The sequence below is a fragment of the Salvia miltiorrhiza genome, chromosome 2 (assembly GCF_028751815.1).
Source record: "Salvia miltiorrhiza cultivar Shanhuang (shh) chromosome 2, IMPLAD_Smil_shh, whole genome shotgun sequence".
NCBI classification, from domain to species: Eukaryota; Viridiplantae; Streptophyta; class Magnoliopsida; order Lamiales; family Lamiaceae; genus Salvia; species Salvia miltiorrhiza.
This window is the reverse complement of record NC_080388.1, coordinates 51,824,740-51,843,004: the sequence shown is the minus strand read 5'-3', so window position 1 is coordinate 51,843,004 and position 18,265 is coordinate 51,824,740. Positions and strand designations below refer to the sequence as shown.

General features: G+C 37.7%; 3 protein-coding genes across 5 annotated transcripts; 2 read left to right on the top strand and 1 right to left on the bottom strand.

Moving 5' to 3' along the window:
• The first annotated feature begins 1,293 nt into the window (after positions 1-1,293).
• LOC131010106 (putative 1-phosphatidylinositol-3-phosphate 5-kinase FAB1D) lies at positions 1,294-10,655 on the top strand. 3 transcript variants are annotated; one of them, XM_057937506.1, is made up of 13 exons: positions 1,294-1,471; positions 2,390-2,623; positions 2,730-2,763; positions 2,895-3,599; positions 4,340-4,484; positions 4,567-4,908; positions 5,433-6,266; positions 6,407-6,741; positions 7,137-7,263; positions 7,390-7,545; positions 8,066-9,466; positions 9,550-9,813; positions 9,948-10,655. In XM_057937506.1, exons 2-13 carry the CDS (start codon positions 2,413-2,415, stop codon positions 10,380-10,382), a joined length of 4,989 nt encoding a protein of 1,662 aa, XP_057793489.1. In that variant the 5' UTR covers positions 1,294-1,471; positions 2,390-2,412; the 3' UTR covers positions 10,383-10,655. The 3 variants fall into 3 exon arrangements, with proteins under 3 accessions (XP_057793489.1, XP_057793488.1, XP_057793490.1); XM_057937505.1 differs by having other exon boundaries at positions 2,390-2,641; XM_057937507.1 differs by having other exon boundaries at positions 1,303-1,471; positions 2,390-2,527.
• Positions 10,656-10,779: 124 nt separating this feature from the next.
• On the top strand, positions 10,780-13,558 carry LOC131010108 (protein DMP7-like). Its single transcript, XM_057937509.1, has one exon. It carries the CDS (start codon positions 12,475-12,477, stop codon positions 13,264-13,266), a length of 792 nt encoding a protein of 263 aa, XP_057793492.1. The 5' UTR covers positions 10,780-12,474; the 3' UTR covers positions 13,267-13,558.
• Positions 13,559-13,642: 84 nt separating this feature from the next.
• On the bottom strand, positions 13,643-16,301 carry LOC131010107 (probable arabinosyltransferase ARAD1). Its single transcript, XM_057937508.1, has 3 exons — positions 15,627-16,301; positions 14,381-14,637; positions 13,643-14,310 (listed from the first exon to the last, which is right to left on the bottom strand). Exons 1-3 carry the CDS (start codon positions 16,240-16,242, stop codon positions 13,759-13,761), a joined length of 1,425 nt encoding a protein of 474 aa, XP_057793491.1. The 5' UTR covers positions 16,243-16,301; the 3' UTR covers positions 13,643-13,758.
• Positions 16,302-18,265: the final 1,964 nt, after the last annotated feature.

The following is an 18,265-nucleotide window of genomic DNA, read 5'->3' as shown; positions in this document are numbered from 1 at the left end:
AGACCAAGTATATGAAAAGGACGGGTTGGATCAGTGTTGGGGCGGATCGTGGGTTTCTTTTAGGGACGAGCCATATAAGAAAAGTAATTATTGTTATAAAAAAAAATAATTATTGATATAAAAAAAGATAATGCTTCAAACACATTATTTTTCTTCATGCCATTTAGTATTTTTCATTACAATAATATTTACTTCGAATAATTCATGTTTTTCAACTAGTTCGGACTGACAGAGCAGCGAAGGGCGCATGCGCGACAACGACACCTATTTTAGTCAAGTAATTATTATTGTAACAAAAAATTATTATTGATATAAAGAAAGATAATGTCTCAAAAATATTATTTTTCTTCATGTCGATTATTACTTTTTAACAACAATAATTACTTTGAATTATCCGGCCCAAATCTGCGACCTGCGCCCAGATCCCGATCCTGACCCAATCCGGCCCATCTCACCTATACATATAGTATGATAGGAGAATTTGTGAATTAATATAGATTATTTATACTTTCTTCATGTTGATGCAAAAGTATGTGTCTCAACAATTTATTTTCTAACCTTCAATTAAAACAAAAATTATTTATTTCTAAAATTAAGTTAGGCTGCATTGAGGTCATATACATTTAATTTTGTGGTAGTCCAATAAATTTAAAATAATATCATAAGAGAATTTTTTGTAAAAACGATACTTATAGATGGGGACAGCTGAATTCCTGATCATAGGGTTACGGGAAATGTATACAGAGAAAAGAACATGTGTTGAAATTTATACGTATTTATTGCAAAGATATTTAAGAAATACGTATCAAAATAATCGAAATTTAGGCTGTAGAATGCGATTTTAGGTAGAACAATAATTATGAATTAAATTCAAAATGAATACTATAATATTGATCTTTTATTAATCCTCGATCTTTAGTAAAGTTTTATTTATATATACAATACATACGATATGTTTATATATGTGTGTACAACTTATAATGATGGAAAAGAATTTTCACCTAAACCAAATTTGACCTTTCAAGCAAACAGAGAGCATTAAGTATGTGTCAAATTTAATTTTTTCATCATTATAAGTATGTGTACAACTTATTGATATCATTAAGAATTTTCACCTAAACCAAAAGACTTCCATTTGGCTTTGTGTCATCTGCATATAGGGAAAAAATTAAATTTAAAAAAAAAAATCTTTTTTTTTCTTCCTTTTTTTCTAGCATTGAACACAAGGCAGCGTGGGCCCCAGTGGGAGACACAAATTTCTTGCTTGCTTTTTTATATCTTTCTCTTCCTCCAAACATCCTTGAATTCACTCTAAAATTCTTTGCTCTTTCTCTCTCACCCCCTGTTTTCTCTCTCTCTCTCTCTCTCACCGGAGCTCTTGAATGTCCAAGATTTCCAAATCTCTGTACCTTGAAGAGAGAGCTATCATCTGGGCTCTGAAGATTGGTTACGCAGATCAATTGTATTCAAGGTCATGATTTCTTCTTCATTGGATTTGTTCACAGTTTCTAGAACCATATTTTTTAAAAAAAAATTAATTTATTTTGAGCTGTTATATATTTTTTTTCTCGAGCTGTAGTTTGGATTTCAATAAAGTAGAATGAGCTGGATTGTGATCTTATGTAGTATTGTATGAATTTATTCTGTTAAACAATCTCTGGATTAGGATAATATGATTTAGTTGGTATATTGTTGACTAAGGAGTCAACAAATCAACTATCCGTGAATTATTGCAAGTTTTGGTAGTTAGGTCTTGTTTTCCGCTGCTCATTTTAGGATTTCTGGTCATGTATTGCGAGATTCAGCTTGATTTGGCTCGTCTGTACATTTGTAGGCAGTTTAGTTTTGGGTGATTTTCAAATGATCTTTGTGTTTCTATGCAATCTCGGATCAGAAATCCGCAGTTCAGCTCCTAATCGGCAATCAATCATTGATAAGACTAATCGGATTTTTGTAGAAATCGCATTAGTTATGCACAGGTGGTTGTTGAACTATAAATTTTCTGTGGGTTTTTTTCGTGTCACTTATTGGAATGAGCTTTGAAGAACTATGTTGTACCATATTACAGGTTGCATATCGTTATTAAAAATCGATCTGTAATCGGGGTGTTCATTATACCGAGGTGTTGTTAATAAATTATTGAACTATTTCTGTTTAATTCCGTTATCGAGTGTTGTCATGATTTGAAAGCAAAGCTCTATATTCTGTTTCCAGGTGAATAACGTATAGATAAGTGGCAATTTGTAATGACTGCAATTACTGTTGCTATTTGTGTTGTTGAAACTTGGTTGTTTTTTCACTCTTAGTTGGAATTGTTGATGTCCTTCCTTCCATTTCAGAGCATCTTTTGTGCCACTTTCTACTGAACTAGTATAGTATGAATCCTCAGGCTGAAGCTGAATTGAATGTAATATGTGCCATTACTGTGGTGCAAAGCTTGCAAAATCAAGTGACTGCACAGAGCAGGAAAATGGACATTCTCCAGACCTAGATAGTGGGCCTTTAATCCAGTCCTGCAAGTTGTGCGGTAAGAAGATCTATAAAGAAAGTCCAAATCGAGAAAACTCAAGTTCTTGCGCAATGCCATCAATCAGTGTGACTGCTTCTCATAAAAGCATCGAAAGTACCGTATCAAACTGCAGTACTATTCCTCTTTATTTTCTGCCCCATCCAATTCTATCCTCCACTGTTTCCTTTTTATTCCTTCACTCACACCTCCAATTTTTCAGGTGATATTTCAGTTGATGCAAACTTATGTGAGAGGTAAATATCCAATTCCTTCTGTTAATTGGTGTTAGAAAAGAATGATATGGGAAGATTGTTTCCCTTGCATTTTGAATATTTTCCCTGGTTTCAACTTCGTAATGAGCATAATTTTATTTATCCACCATCAGGAGATACATAGAGGATAGCGGCACAGATAGTAGTCAAGAAGATTCTAGTTCCTCATTAAAGGGAAGCATGGATGACTCTGTTTCAGCAATTACTTTAAATGGTTTTCGCCAAACTGATGATATGGTGATGCCTGAAACCAATCAAGTTAGTGATGTTGATAGTTTGAAGCCTAGAGAAAATATAGATATAGAAAGTGCAGAAGTTCAGGCAGGACCGGATAACAAAGCGGAAAGATCAAGTTCTTCTGTCGATGAGTCATCTGAAATGTCTTCTTTGAATGATGAAATGGATGCTGAGTTTTGGCTTCCTCCAGAACCAGAAGACCAAGAGGATGATGTGTTGGGAAGTATATCAAACTACGATGATGATGACGATGAATGTGGTTATGGTGCAGCCTGGGCTAAACCTAGTTCTTTGAGCAGTCTTGAAGAAGAAGGCAGTGGAAGTCATAGGTTCAAAGAGGAAAAACTTAAAGCCATGAATGACGTTAAGCATGGGAAATTTAGGTCTCTTGTTAGTCAACTAGTGAAATCAGTGGGTGTCTATTCTTCTGGAAACTATGGCGAGGATTGGGTTGATATAGTGACTTCTCTATCATGGGAGGCTGCTAGTTATGTGAAGCCGGATGCACATGAGGGTAAAGCAATGGATCCTGATGGATATGTAAAGATTAAATGTATTGCAACTGGGTCCCGCAGGCAGAGGTAATAATTTGACGCTGTTCTACTTGCATTTGACAATGGAATGCATTGTATAGTGCCTCAAGAATTGGATTTTTGTTTGTAAAGTTGAGTAGATTATCTAACTGCCAGTCTCAGGGACAGTTAAAAAGGAATTGAGATTTATATTTTATGTTGGAAGTGGGGGACGGGTAGGGGTTTCATTTCCCCATTTTTTGGGGCCTGGAAGAGGGGGGGGGGGGGGGGTTTATAATCATTCCTCACTTCTGTGGAACAAAAGTGAAGACCAAACAATCCTGTTTAATTCATTCTGCTACCCTCTCTTGTAAACCCCATACCAGACACCCCTGAATAACTCACTGTTTCTTGTTAGATTAACATTAAAAGTGGATAATAAATTTCTTTGCCTAGTAAATGGTCCTGCCTGCTGTGGTGTTCTTCTCGTTGTTGTTTGGTTTATAGATGAATACTAATTATATCTTTTATTTTCACACAGTTTCTGTAAACGCATAACTTCTTCATCACTCATCTTTTCTTGTTCTATTGCATCAGACTAGCCTACTGCCTATTCCCAAAGTAGTCCCTATGTTCAGGTCTATACGATCCCATTTAGATCTTTTACCACTGATGCAAGGGCATAAGTTGAACAACAATTAGCATGTGGCTTGCATGTTTGTTTTGGGTTTCATTTTCTACGATAGCACTACTTATCCACTTCATGCAATTATCTTATTAAATTTTCTAATCTTATTTTGACTTTGCAGTCAACTGATAAAGGGGCTAGTCTTCAAAAAGCATGCTGCTCACAAACACATGCCAACAAAGTATAAAAGCCCAAGATTGCTGCTGATCCATGGGGCACTGGAACTTTCTTCTGGTGGTTTGTCATCATTTGAATCAATGCAGCAGGTGAAATAAAATCCCTTGTTTCAACCTAATATGTGACACTCTATATAAACATCCGTTTGTTCTGATCACATTGCCCTGACAGGAGAAGGACAATTTGAAAACTATCATTGAGATGATAGACATGTACCATCCTAATGTGATATTGGTTGAGAAATCAGTTTCCCGTGACATACAAGAGTCTATTCTAGCAAAAGGTATTACACTAGTCTTTGATATGAAGCTCCACCGCTTGGAGAGAGTTGCTCGTTGCATTGGTTCACCTATCTTGGCCTCGGAGGTTGGAATAGGTCAAAGACTTAGGCAGTGTGACTCCTTTCGTATTGAAAAGTTTGTAGAAGAATATGCTGCTCCTAAGGAAGGTGGAAAAAAACAAAGCAAAACACTAATGTTCCTTGAGGGCGCTCCTACTCGGCTTGCTTGTACAGTAAGTTCACATTTCATTTCAAAGATGAAATGTCTACCTATTGGTGTTATTACTGTTTAGATGCATGAGCTAAGCGCTGTTAGAGTTTAAAAAAAGGAGAAGCTTACAGCCTGAATTGTAAAGTGTGTTCCCAATTAAACAATTTCAACTATATGATGGATGATGGATAGCTGCTGCTGTACCTTCTTCCTTCCTTTCTTTGTTAAGCTGTTCTTTTCATTCTGCATGCTTATTTTGTTTTGGGGGGTTGGGGGGAAGTTAGAGGATTCTAAAATGAGAAAATAACTACGATAATCCCATACCTTTTTCAGTTGTTTAACTTTGATTTTAAAGTTTAAGTGACTATATGATCTTATAATTCTTCATAATTGTTATTGCTATCCCACAGTAATTCCTTCTATTTAGTCACCAGTATAATTATTATATTCTACATGGTATGGTAAAATCTGAGATATTTTTGCTCAAATTCATCGGGATAATGTAATTGCTTGAGTATATGAGTATATTTGTTTTGTGATGCACAGATTCTGCTAATGGGAGCAAACAGCGACGAATTGAAAAGAATTAAATGTGTAGTGCGGTGTGCGGTTGTCATGGCATATCATCTGATGCTTGAGACGTCTTTCCTTTTAGATCAGACTGCAATGTTCTCAACAATTTCTCCCAATGAGGTGGTTGATCTAGCACTGACTGATAAAAAGTCAAAATTGGTAGGGAGTATTGAGTCAACCGTTTTTGCTGATAAGCCATGTGATGCAGAAGTGAACAAGTCACTTGCACTTGATTTTGGCTTGTCTGATCAGTTCCACCAGGACAAGTCACAGAATCTAATTTCATCATCAGAAGGCAATTCTTCATTGTCATTCGGAGCATGCAATCCTGAAACATTTCCAGGTCTTTCTATTTCGACATCCATCCGAAGAGTTATGGATGACAGTTTTCCTCTTTTCTCCAACTCTCCTCAGAACAAGCTGAGTCAGCTTGATTTCGATGAAACAAATCAGGATGGTCAGGATGAAAAATACAATGTTCAGATCTCTAGCGTTGAAGAGGAAGCGGAAGATCTTTATGATAAGCCCAAAGCTACACTTGAGGGAGAGAATTTACTTAATAATGAGCAGCCCCATCTGCTGGAATCTTCAGATATGTGGGAACACTGTGATGTTACCGGAGACCAAACTCAGAGCAAGAATGAGATCAATTCAGTCTTAGATTCCGAGAGTATATTGGTTCTGATGTCCAGCCGCAATGCTTCACTTGGAAGTATTTGTGAGCATCGTCATTTTTCCCATATTAAGTTTTACCGGAGTTTTGATGTTCCCCTTGGCAAGTTTTTGCAGGATAATTTGCTCAATCAGGTTGGTAGAAGTCCATTTCTACAAAATAACTATCAAAATACGTATTTGCTTTGTCCATTTGGTAATGGTATATATTGGTTTGATTTTTTAAGCATTTTATGCTTGTGCTACAGAACTAACATAAACTCTTCCTCTTGCAGAGACTCCAGTGTAAAGTTTGTGGCGAACCTCCTGAGGCTCACTTCTTCTACTATGCACATCACAATAAACAACTTACAATCCAAGTTAGGCGTCTTCCTGCAAGAAAATGCTTGCCAGGGGAAACTGAAGGGAAGCTTTGGATGTGGAGTCGTTGTGGGCGGTGTAAACTCCATGATGGTAGCCCAAAATCCACAAAAAGGGTACTAATATCCACTGCCGCCCGTGGATTGTCGTTCGGAAAGTTTTTGGAATTGAGTTTTTCGAATCACTCTTCATTCAGTAGTCCATCCTGCTGTGGTCATTCTTACCATAAGGATTTCCTTTACTTCTTTGGGTATGTTTTATTTGAAATTTTTATCTGTTATTGGAAGGTCTAATAAGCACTAGGTCTTGAGTCTGGTGAGGGACTGTTACGCCTGTGCTGACAAACTTTTTCCAATGCGAGTATTTACCCCTGCCACTTTTCTTGGAGAAATATATATTACTTCACCTGTAATATTATTATGTTTTGATAATTATATTAATATTGTTAATACCTTTTTGGTGGGTTCGCATTAACACCCCCCCCCCCTCCCCCCACACACACACAGAGAAGAGCTCCTTCACCCTTGATGGCTCTTAAACAAGAGCTTGTGTATCTCTTGGTGCTTCATTTGGCATTTCTATTGACGCTGTGATTTTGTTGTATATTTCTTAAGTAAACTGACAACATTTTTGGTGAATATGCAGATTGGGGCCCATGGTTGCAATGTTCAGGTACTCTCCAGTTTCGACCTATTCAGTTTCGCTTCCACCTCAGATGATGCAGTTTAACTATTCAGGCGGTGGAGAGTTTCTTAAGAAAGATTCTGAGAACGTATGTACTTTCATAAATTCTTTTGCTTTTTTATCTTGCCTAGTTGCCTGGTGAATAAAGCATCTAGCTAAAGAAGCATATCATCCTTTCATCTTGTGACTGTTATCGTTGTTTTGTATCTTTAAGGTGTACTTGAAAGGGATTTCAATGTTCCTTGAGATCGAAAAATGTTTGATGGATCTCAAAAATCGTTATGTTGGGGTAACCCTGAACATTCAAGGTTCAAATATGGAATTCTCTGATATTGTGGAGATGTTGAGGCAGGAAAAGTCTCAATTTGAGGTTAGATTTGTATTCTTATACATTTTTCTAATTCATCTTTTATCTTTAATAAAGATTAGATCTACTTCTTAGTTCTTTTCTTTGTGATTTGTGTATCTACCCTTAACATTGTTTATTGTACGAAAAAGAATTATTTGTAATTTACATAGTTAGAAATGGATTTCTGGATGGTTTCTTCTCTATACAATTGTGGATTGCTGTATGGATTACTAAAGTATATTGGAGTATACCACAACTTATGATTCTCTTGTTCTTGCAATTCTAGGTACAAGTATGATGAGGTTTTTGGAAGTCTGAAAATATATGTTGAAATAGGCTAGTGCTAAATAGTTGATTGACTTCATTGACTGCCGAATTCTGTTGCTCATGCCTAAATAGAAAGAAATGAAAATTTGTTTATGGATATACTGTTTAGTTTCACATGGTTTTCAACTACAAAAAATTTGAAGCTTTAGGTTTCATATGTTTTTTTACCTGAGGTAGTTACAGCGCTCTTGATATTGCTCTAACTTTTTACTAGGTTGAGGTTGAAAATGCAACCAATGGAAATGAGGATGGTGCTGTTTGTAAAATCTTAAGCTTGAATAAAGCGCGCCTGGATCTTATGCTGGAATCATGCATATGGGATCGAAGACTACATGCATTGCTCTCATCAGAATTTAAGGTGATTGATACTGAATTAGTGAAGGAGGATGGCATTTCCGGACAACCATTATGTGAGGCTGTTACTGCTGTTAAGGAAATTTCTGGATCTGAAATCAAGCAAGATTTTGATGAAAGTGATGATTGTCCAATTAAAGAAATACCTATTGATGGACATGTAGAAGGGTCTACACCAACTGTGGCAGAAAATGGTGTGGCGCCACATATTGGTAGATTGAATGAAAATGGAGCTGGAGCCCATGATTTCTTGGTGAAACCTACTTCAGAAGATCATTTTGATTCTGTTGAAGGAAACTCTCAACGGGGAAATCTTGATTCAGCTATGGAATTGCAGACAGGTCGAATAATATCGATATCTTCAGACATTGAAGGGGTTGGTTCTAATTCAAACAATTCGACATTTAAGCATCAGCTTTCTATGCTCTCTAACCTGGAAAATGAAAAAGGCTGGGTCTGGGCACCCTTTACAGACATCCGACGTGAATACATTGAAGATCTCCAGAGAGGTTACTTACCAAAATTTGAATCTTGTAGTAGCTATGCTGCAGAGTCTATGGCTCAAAAATTGATTTCTGACGAGGGGTCTAGACTGCACATTCCTCTTGGCATGGACGACTATATTGTATCTGACTATGAAGATGAATTCTCAAGCATAATAGCCTGTGCTTTGACCCTGTTAAAGGATGAAGCAGTATCGACGGATGATCTAGCAGTGGATGCTCAGAGGGATACAAAATCCATTGAAGGTTCTCAGAGCCTACCACGAATATTTTCTTTGACAGCTCCTAATTGGTCCTCCTTTGGATCTTTCGATTCGGATAGCATGCATTCACCTTCTGCATCCATGGACGATCTACATTCTTCAAGTTTTGATGGTTTAAATTTGTTAGAATCATTGGTCTCCTATGGTGCTAACCATCCAGAAGTCTCTATGGGTTTGGGGAAATATCCAGGGAAGCGCAAGTACTCTGTTGTATGTGTATACGCAAGCCAGTTCCGTCAGTTGCGGGATCGATGTTGTCCTTCAGAAGTTAATTATATTGCTTCCCTAAGCCGCTGTAGGAATTGGGATGCCAAAGGTGGAAAGAGTAAATCTTTCTTTGCAAAAACTCTAGATGATAGGTTCATCATAAAGGAAATCAAGAGGACAGAGTTTGAATCGTTCATGAAGTTCGCCCCAAACTACTTCGACTACATGACTGAGTGCTATGAGAAAGGAAACCAAACATGTCTTGCTAAGATTCTCGGCATCTACCAGGTTAGTCTATCTAGTTTTATCCTTCTGGCCCTTTTAAGATGGCATAAATTGCCATGTGCTTATTCTTAACTGAACTTGTTTAGGTTGTCATGAGAGCAACAAAGTACGGGAAGGAAACTAGGCACGATCTCCTAGTGATGGAGAATCTTTCATTTGGTCGACAGATTTCTAAACAGTATGATCTCAAGGGGGCGTTGCATGCTCGATTAACTGCTGGCAATGGTGCTGAAGACGTTCTTTTGGATCAAAATTTTGTGAATGATATGAATATATCGCCTCTGTATGTCAGCAGGAAATCAAAGCGGAATCTGCAGCGGGCTGTATATAATGATACTAATTTCCTCAATGTTAGTTTCTTTAAATTTTCTTGTACTATGTTCATGATTTAATTTGGTACACAACACTGAGCACTGGCACTACTATTTCATTTGGTACTAGTCTGGTTTTGGTGCTAACTATTGTTTATTTCATTTCTTATCAGTCGATCAACGTGATGGACTACTCTCTTCTGGTAGGAGTGGATACACAGCGTCACGAATTGGTATGTGGTATCATAGACTATCTCAGGCAGTATACTTGGGATAAGCAGCTTGAGAACTGGGTCAAGTCTTCACTTGTTGTTCCCAAAAACCAGCTGCCAACTATTGTCTCGCCAAGAGAATATAAGAAGAGATTTAGGAAGTTCATAGATACACACTTTTTGAGTGTTCCAGATCATTGGTGTTCGCGGAGATCTTCCAACCCTTGCCAACTCTGCGGCCCTGCTGCGGGAACCGGTTCGTTTAATGCAAGATCCTTGAAGCGAGGCAGTGAAGACGAAGATTCTTCCCATGGAGCATCTCGAGAACAAGGGATACATGGAGCTGGTTCTTTCAAATCCCCACACCATGATGAACAAGACGGCCCTTTTTCCTGAGGTCTGTCAGCTCCGTCTTATGAAGCCCTTTTCTAGTACTAATTTTTGGTTTCGTATATTGTTGTATAGCTGATTGTCGGTGTACATCCCCCTCTTACCCTGCTATTATTTTTTCCAGCAAAGTTCTGAGGGTATTTTGGCATATATAGGTCAGGAAATTTTAGGTTGCACATATTCGATATACATATATCTTGAGCAAATGTGAAAAATGGCATTGTGCAGTTCATATGACCTCTATTGATATTTTCAATGATAGAAATATATTGCAATTAACTTGGCTATGTTGTGCATGTATGGCTTATAGCTACGAGCTAAGTTTAATTCTTTCATAAAGATTGTGATGCATCATAATAAGGGGGAAATTCTATGCTACAACCCTATCTACGACAACTCTTTTAACTCCGTTGATTTTCGAACATGTGTCCTGTTTTATCTTGTTTTTATGTTATGATACAGGTCCCGTGTCAGAATATGAACGGTTTAGAAATGTACCTTGATTCTTGTTGTTGCCTCTGCCCTTGAAACATCCTAGGAAACCTTGCTTGCTTGCCTGCGTGGAGATGGATATTTTGTGATAAAATGTCTAAGTTGTTGAAGATGGTGAGCATTTATTCATTAGGTTGAAGGTATTATAAGATCTCGAAATCTTGGTCATATAATCCCTTGTTTGAATCTTGTTGTTGTCACGAGTTTCCTGTTTGCTTTCGAGGCTGTTATTTTTCCTGTGTTATTTCTTCCTTTTTGAGGCGGCTGTTGTTTCTCGTCACCTAGAGAGGTGCCGTTTTAATCTCGCTTTTGCCAAATTTAACCCCTTCAAGGTTTAATCATAGTGATTATCAGATTATGGTATTCTATAATACCCCCTCCGTCCCATGATTTATGGCTCAAAGCTTTTCGGCACATGTATTTAGGAGAGTTAAAGTGGTGGTAAAAGTAGTAGGGACCACAAGATTAAGGTATTTCTTTCAACTATTTTATTCCTTTAACACTTTTGCTTAATAAAGTGCTTTATACAATAAAATAAATAAAAATTCAGCCAAAAAAATCAAATATGGGGAATCGAGGCGTGGGGTTGCGAGTTAAAGTGGTGGTAAAAATTCAGATCTCACGCGGCGGTGGCTTTCCGACCGTGCTATCGTCGAGAATCGAGGCCAGGGGTTGCGATTTGAAGGATTTGGGGTTTGGGGAGAATGGGCGGCCGCGCTAACCCATCCCTTTTTTAGGCATACAAAACAATCCAAGCTATGGCTTCAGCCGCCGCCACGAACCTGCCGCGAATCTTAACGCCGGCGAGGCCAGCCCTTCAATCTCATCCACCTTTGTTCTGCAGCGCCACCAAGCCGCGGTGCCGCGCCGCCACACCTTCGAGGTGAAGAGCCGCCGATCTACTGCGACGCCACACCCTCCACCCTTCATCTTGGAGGTAGAACACGCGGAGGAGGCGGTGGCCGGCGACTGGTGGAGAGAGCAGATGAAATGAGAGGGAGAGAGGAGAGAGCGGCTGAGAAGAGAGAATTGATGGGGTGAAAATCTGAGTAGAATTTAGGGTTTTATTCAACTATTAATTAAGTAATTAATCTACATCTAATTATGGCCCAAAAAGGAAACGAGCCAAGTAACATGGGACGGCTCAAAAAGAAATACGAGCCATGAATAATGGGACGGAGGGAGTACTTCTTTTGTTTTCGAATAAATGTTCTATTAAAAAAAAACTTGTTACCCAATTTTTAAGGTCCTAAAGAAAAATGGTGCCAGATTTTCTATTTAACCCTTGTCCTTGGTGGAAAAAAAATATTGTTCGATTTTTCATGAATATTAAGGTAAAAAGAAAAAATTTATCCACTTTATTGGAGTATGATTTTAGACGAGGGATATTTATTCGGGAGATGGGAGATGGGAGATGGAAGTCTCTAGCTCTTATAGATCTACATTAAATGAATTGTTGTACTTCATTTATTGTTAGCACTTAGCATATAATACTAAAATTTAGAGACTAAAATCAAATTTCAAACTTCCAATGAAGATTTGAAAATCAACCATAAAAAGTGCAGCAAAGGATACCTTTCCTGCTGAAGAGTAAAGAAAAAAAGATATGATAGAAAGCAAGGAATGGCTTCTCTTCCTTCATCACATCAAGGAATCTCATGTTCATACAAATTCACCTAATCAGCAACAACTCTCCCTCCTCCATTATACAAGATTGCAACCAAATCCAGTATCCAACATGTCAGGAAGCATCACTGAACATCTGAGGGGGAGCACGGACCCCGAGGGCGACTACCACGATGGCAACGGTGGGGCTTCCGATCAAGAAGAAGACGATGTAGACAACTCCAACTACATATATGTCGTCAACACAATCCTGAGCGGCACTGCCCGTCTCAACGTGCTGCTGCCCACGGCCACCATCCTCGCCTTCTCCATCTTCGCCCCATTGCTGACCAACGATGGGAAATGCACCACCTCGGACCGGTGGCTGATGGGCTGCTTCCTGGCCTTGTCGGGCACCTCGTGTGTGTTCTTCTCGCTCACGGACAGTTTCAGGACTAGCAGCGGCCGGCTCTACTATGGGGTGGCCACGCTCCACAGCATAAGGAACTTCGGTGGAGGGCGGGCTAGACCTCGCCTGCCACCGGAGTACAGGCTGCGGTGGAGCGACGTTTACCATGCTTCACTTTCCTTGGTTGCCTTCCTTACCTTTGCCCTGCTGCACAATGATGTTCTAAGCTGCTATCAGATGGTTTTGGCAAGAAAATTCATCAATACTTTTCCACTGGTGGTTGGGTTTGTGATCAGCCTGCTGTTTGTGTTGTTTCCTTCAAAGAGGAGAGGAATTGGGTATCCTTTCCTGCTGCAGATTGATGCCTTCCACAGCAGAAAATGAATCATCATAATCACACACGCTTCTACTTCCCATGAGCAAATCTGAAAAACCTAATCCAAATGAACCAAAATTGGCGCTTCGGTTTTCGGTTTCAAAACCGAATTTGTTTCGGTTTCAAGATAAATAGAACGGTTTAAAAATCGAAATGATATTTGCGCTTCGGTTTTCGGTTTAAAATCGAAATGATATTCTGCTCGATTTGAATTTCACACTATTTCGAATTCGATTTGGTTATTTCGGATTCGGTTCGGTTATTTTAAATTCGACTCGATTATTCTTTTCAGAAAGAAAAGCAACTTTCTTGAAAGCATTTGAGAGATGCCAGAGAATAATAAGATAATATGAGAAGTAAAGCCATATCCATATCAAGATACAATTAGCATGAAGCCATGTGATTTAGATATTTTCAAGAAGGTATAAACTCATTGAAGAAAAACACTAAAATACAAAAATGGAGCAGGGCGAAAAAGTTAAAATGGAAAATATGATACATCAAATGCAATGACAACGAAGTGGAACCGAAACTCCCTTGGGTTTTCTCCTCTCTCGCGTGATAGCTTCCCTGATCACGGGTAGCTTTTGGTGAACCTTCCTCCATATGTGATTCACAGCGCCTTCTCGAGGTATCGGGCCCACGCCACCCGGACGGCCGTTGTCATATTGGAAGATCGATTGAACCGTAGCCATGTTTCTGCGAAACTTATCCTTCTCTTCACTAGAATAACTTCTCAGATGACTCACTAGCCAATCGGGCCTTAAAGCATCGGTAACTGCAACAAAAACAGAGAATTCGGAATAATCCACCATCCCTTCAAAAGGGAGTTCAACGTTGTCGCTGACTATGACCGGTATGCAGAGACTCTGCACAGCATCAAAGAGTCTGCACGAAGTGGGCGTGTCGCCTGCTGGATGTAAGCAGAACTCCGATGACCTCATTCCCTTAATCGACTGCTCCTTCCCGGTGGCATTAGGGAAGCCTTCTTCCATAATCACCCCGGGCTCGTTGATCAATAAATCCCATAATTTCTCACGAACAAGACCTCCCTGTGGATAAGGAAGTGGTATGTTTAACAATGATACGGGAAATCGTAGAATGAGAATGTAGAATACTGACCCGGTGCCTGTGTTTTGCTCCCTTGAAGTAAAGAAGGGTGTGCCTCTCCCGATTTTCAGATAGGTGCAGCCTAGGAAGTAGATGGGTGTATGGTACGATGACATCTTTCAGTAGAGAGACTTGAGTGTGCTGTATCATCAAGCCAGATGAGCTGCCATTGGACGTCTTTGTGTCGAGCCTGTACCAGCCACCAAAGTCCACCACGAGGAGGATGGCAGGGGCTATCTCGTCTTTGACATGCCACATCGCAACAGGGTCTGCCAAAGAATGCTTCAAGTTTTAAAACCTGACAATCCAGAGACTAAAATATAAGCCTCACCTAAAACATCCAACACTTAATCTGAGTTTGTTTTGATCAGAATTAAATATCACGGTAATCTTAAACATCGCAAGAACTCAATAAGGATAGTAACAATAATAACAATAAGATTTTTTTTCCGATCTCATGACCTACTAAAGATTATACCAGAAAGATAATGAATGATAATCGACAACTACAGGCAAGTTGAAGAACAAGAAACAAACAAAAGGTCCCAAAAGAAGCAAAAGCTAATACAAGAAGATCCATTAAGATTAATTCACTCACTATAGCATTACTTTCTTATTTCACTCCAGTTTCTTCCATAATCAGCTGGCAATCTATTTTCTACAGAATGCAACAACAAAGAATTACACTAAAATTTTTCATTGCATATAAGGGGGCATTTACTTTTCATGATTGATACACGATTGAGTATTTTTGTCATCATCGGTAGGATTTCTCCAATCCTACCCTTTCAACGAGATATGAAACAAGCAAAATTAGCTTAAATGATAGAAATTATTAGGGGCCTTATGATATCCTAAAGTTCCAATCCATCTTAGTAAACACTGGATTAGCCTATAGTATTTTTATCTATCTAGGCTAATCAAAGTAAACACCTCCTAAGAAGAGTAAATATATCAACTAAGCAAGCTAGGTACCTCAACTCTCGCTCGAAACAGCATCAACTGCACTTTCATATCGAGAAATACATTTGATAACAGCAACACGTTATCTCAACCTAAAAGGCCAATCAGATACAGCTAACAATACACTGCAAATCATAAATATGCAAGTAACAAGCACACAAGGGAGCTCGGCTTATGCACTTCATCATACATAATGCTTATGAAGCCCTAAATTCTTCAATCAAAACCACATCTACAAAAGCTAAGAACAAAATTTTCCAACCTCGAGCAAGAAAGATAAGCTTTGATGACTTACCTGTAAGAACAAAAACATGATCTCTGCCCCCAGATTTACGCCAAGCTTCCGTCTCCTTAACCGAATCAAGCACCATTCTCTGCCGCACATAATCCCCATTCTCCTCAACCCTCTTCCTAAACACGCCTTTATCAACCACCAGCTGCAATTCAGCGCTCAATGTCGCGAAAAAAGGCACGAAAATCACATCCGCCTCCTCATATCCTGAAACCCTTTCCGCAAAGGACTCCCTTTTCAGCTCCTGAGGCGTCAATAAATCCCCCAAGATCCAATATTCCGCGCTGTACTGTTTGATAATGGGGTTTTCGGGGTACGGGAGGGATGTGTCGGGTTGTTTGGGAGAGATTTTCTTTCGGATTTCGTTGTCTACTTGGCTGCCGATTCTTGTATCGGAGGTTAGAGCCCAGTATTTTTGTAGGAGGCCGTAGTTGAGGGATCTGGGGAGGGGAGAGATGTAGACTTTGATGCGATCTTGGGCGGCAGAGAGAGCGGTTTTGGAATTTTGCGGCGGTCGATCGGTGGTGGTGGAGTAGAGGTAGAAGAAAAATAGAGAGAGAATGCAGAGGAGCGAGAGCGAGAGCGTGAGGAAGAGGGGTGGAGTTCTGGGTGGTGCCATTGGAGTGAAATAAATGTCTCGTAAGGTTTTTCGAGAGTGAAGATGTATTTGTAACTCTCTTTCCAAGGAAGGTCAGTCAGCAAATCAAATTAACGGCAAAATTATATGTAATTTTGAGAATTAATTTAACAAAATGTTATGAATTTCAACTATTTATAGTTTAACTAGTACATTAACCCGTGCATCAACATAGTTTTACATCAAAATTAAACGATGTAGTGTGTGTATCGATTAAGTGATTAGAGGTTAATGTCTAAAAGTGAAGGTCTTGGGTTCGAGCCCCCTATGGCGCGGCTTTTAAATTTCTTTATTTAATCATGTTAATTTATCAAAAATAAATAAATTAAATGATGTATCAAATAAATTAAAAAAAATATTAAATATAGTTAGAATATAAGTAAATGTAAATTATTTTTTCTTAAAAAATAAAATGATCTACATCAATTACTGGGTAAAAATCCTTAATTTTATTTTATAATTTTGAAAAGTATCGTTTTTAATTTTCCATCTATTTGATGGAAAACTTTATTTTCTTCTCTAAAATTATAGAATAAACACATCATTCAAATTAAAAGAAACGAAGAAATAATAAAAAATGAGTTTTCACATCACAATATATATTTTTAAAACATGAGCTAATCATGCATAAAATTATTTTTTCTAAGTTAGCTCATTACCTATGTCATCTTATTAGAAAAGCTTCAATTGATAAGTTGAAAAATAAATTATATTATTAGAATTTATTAGAATACTAATAAAAGAGTTGAATAATTATTTGATACCAAATCAAAGATCTTGCATTTATCTTTAATTTAAGATATATATAGAATATTTTTTATAAATAAAATTTGACTTTTTAAAAAAATCATCAAAATATGAAAAAGAGAATATGAGAGAGAGTATAGAAAATTGAATAATGCCTGTGATGAAAGTGAGGAGAGAGTAGAGAGGAGAGAGGAGAGAGAAAATATTGTTGAGTTTTATAAATACCCTTTAATTGATTCTTTAATTACAATTTTGTCACAAACTGTGTTTTCATATAATAAATAGATGACGAAAACTGATGAGCATAGCCAACAACGTCTAGATTAAGTCGCAAAGTTAAAGTATCTAAAAACTCTTCTTTGTGAGAGGTTTTGGATTCATTATTGTCTACGTAGGGATAATTTTTTTATTTGTATGTGGGTAGTGATTCCGTCTACGTGCAAATAATTTTTTCACCTTTGTGTGACTTATAAGTCTCGTCTACATGCGAATTATTTATTTGATTATATAATACGTGTCTCTTATAATTTTAAAAAAGAAAGGAAAAAAATGATGAGCATATTATCTAATTTATCTAATGGGACGGAATACGTTAATTATTAAACAAGAAAACTTTTTTATGCTATATCTGCTTGAGTTTTGATTCTATAGTGTAATTTTTGTTTTTTTGTGCAGCATGTGGATATAGCTTGAGTTTGTATAGCATGGTATTAGATAAAGATGATTAGGTATTTTGGTTGCTGTGGAATTCATGAAAAGTGAAAAAGAAAAATTATACTTCATCTATTTACGCTAACGTTTTCAAATTTATTATTTTCATCCGTCTATAATATTATCTTCACTTTCATCTATAGTAATAAGATTCTTAAATTTACTCACAATAATAATGAGACTCAACTCCACTCACAACAATACCCAATATTATCAACTACTATCCACCATTTTCTTATAATATGTGTCGTCCTCAAAAGTGAAAACGATATCGTGAACAGATGAAGTATTAATTTTAATGTTCGTACGGTTATATTTTGGTGGATGAGTCAAAATATTATAGTTCATGTAGAGTTTTGATATGCTGAGCGCTTATTTTGTGCGCGCCTGTGAGTGACTTCCTTCCACGTCAGCCAAATCTTTTTATTTTTTGTGTTTCATTATTTAATTTATTTTCCTTTATTCTACTTTTTTTTTTATCTTTATACGTCTATCTTTCTCTTCCAATACAATCTCTCTCTCTTACTTCACATCTTTTGTCAAATAT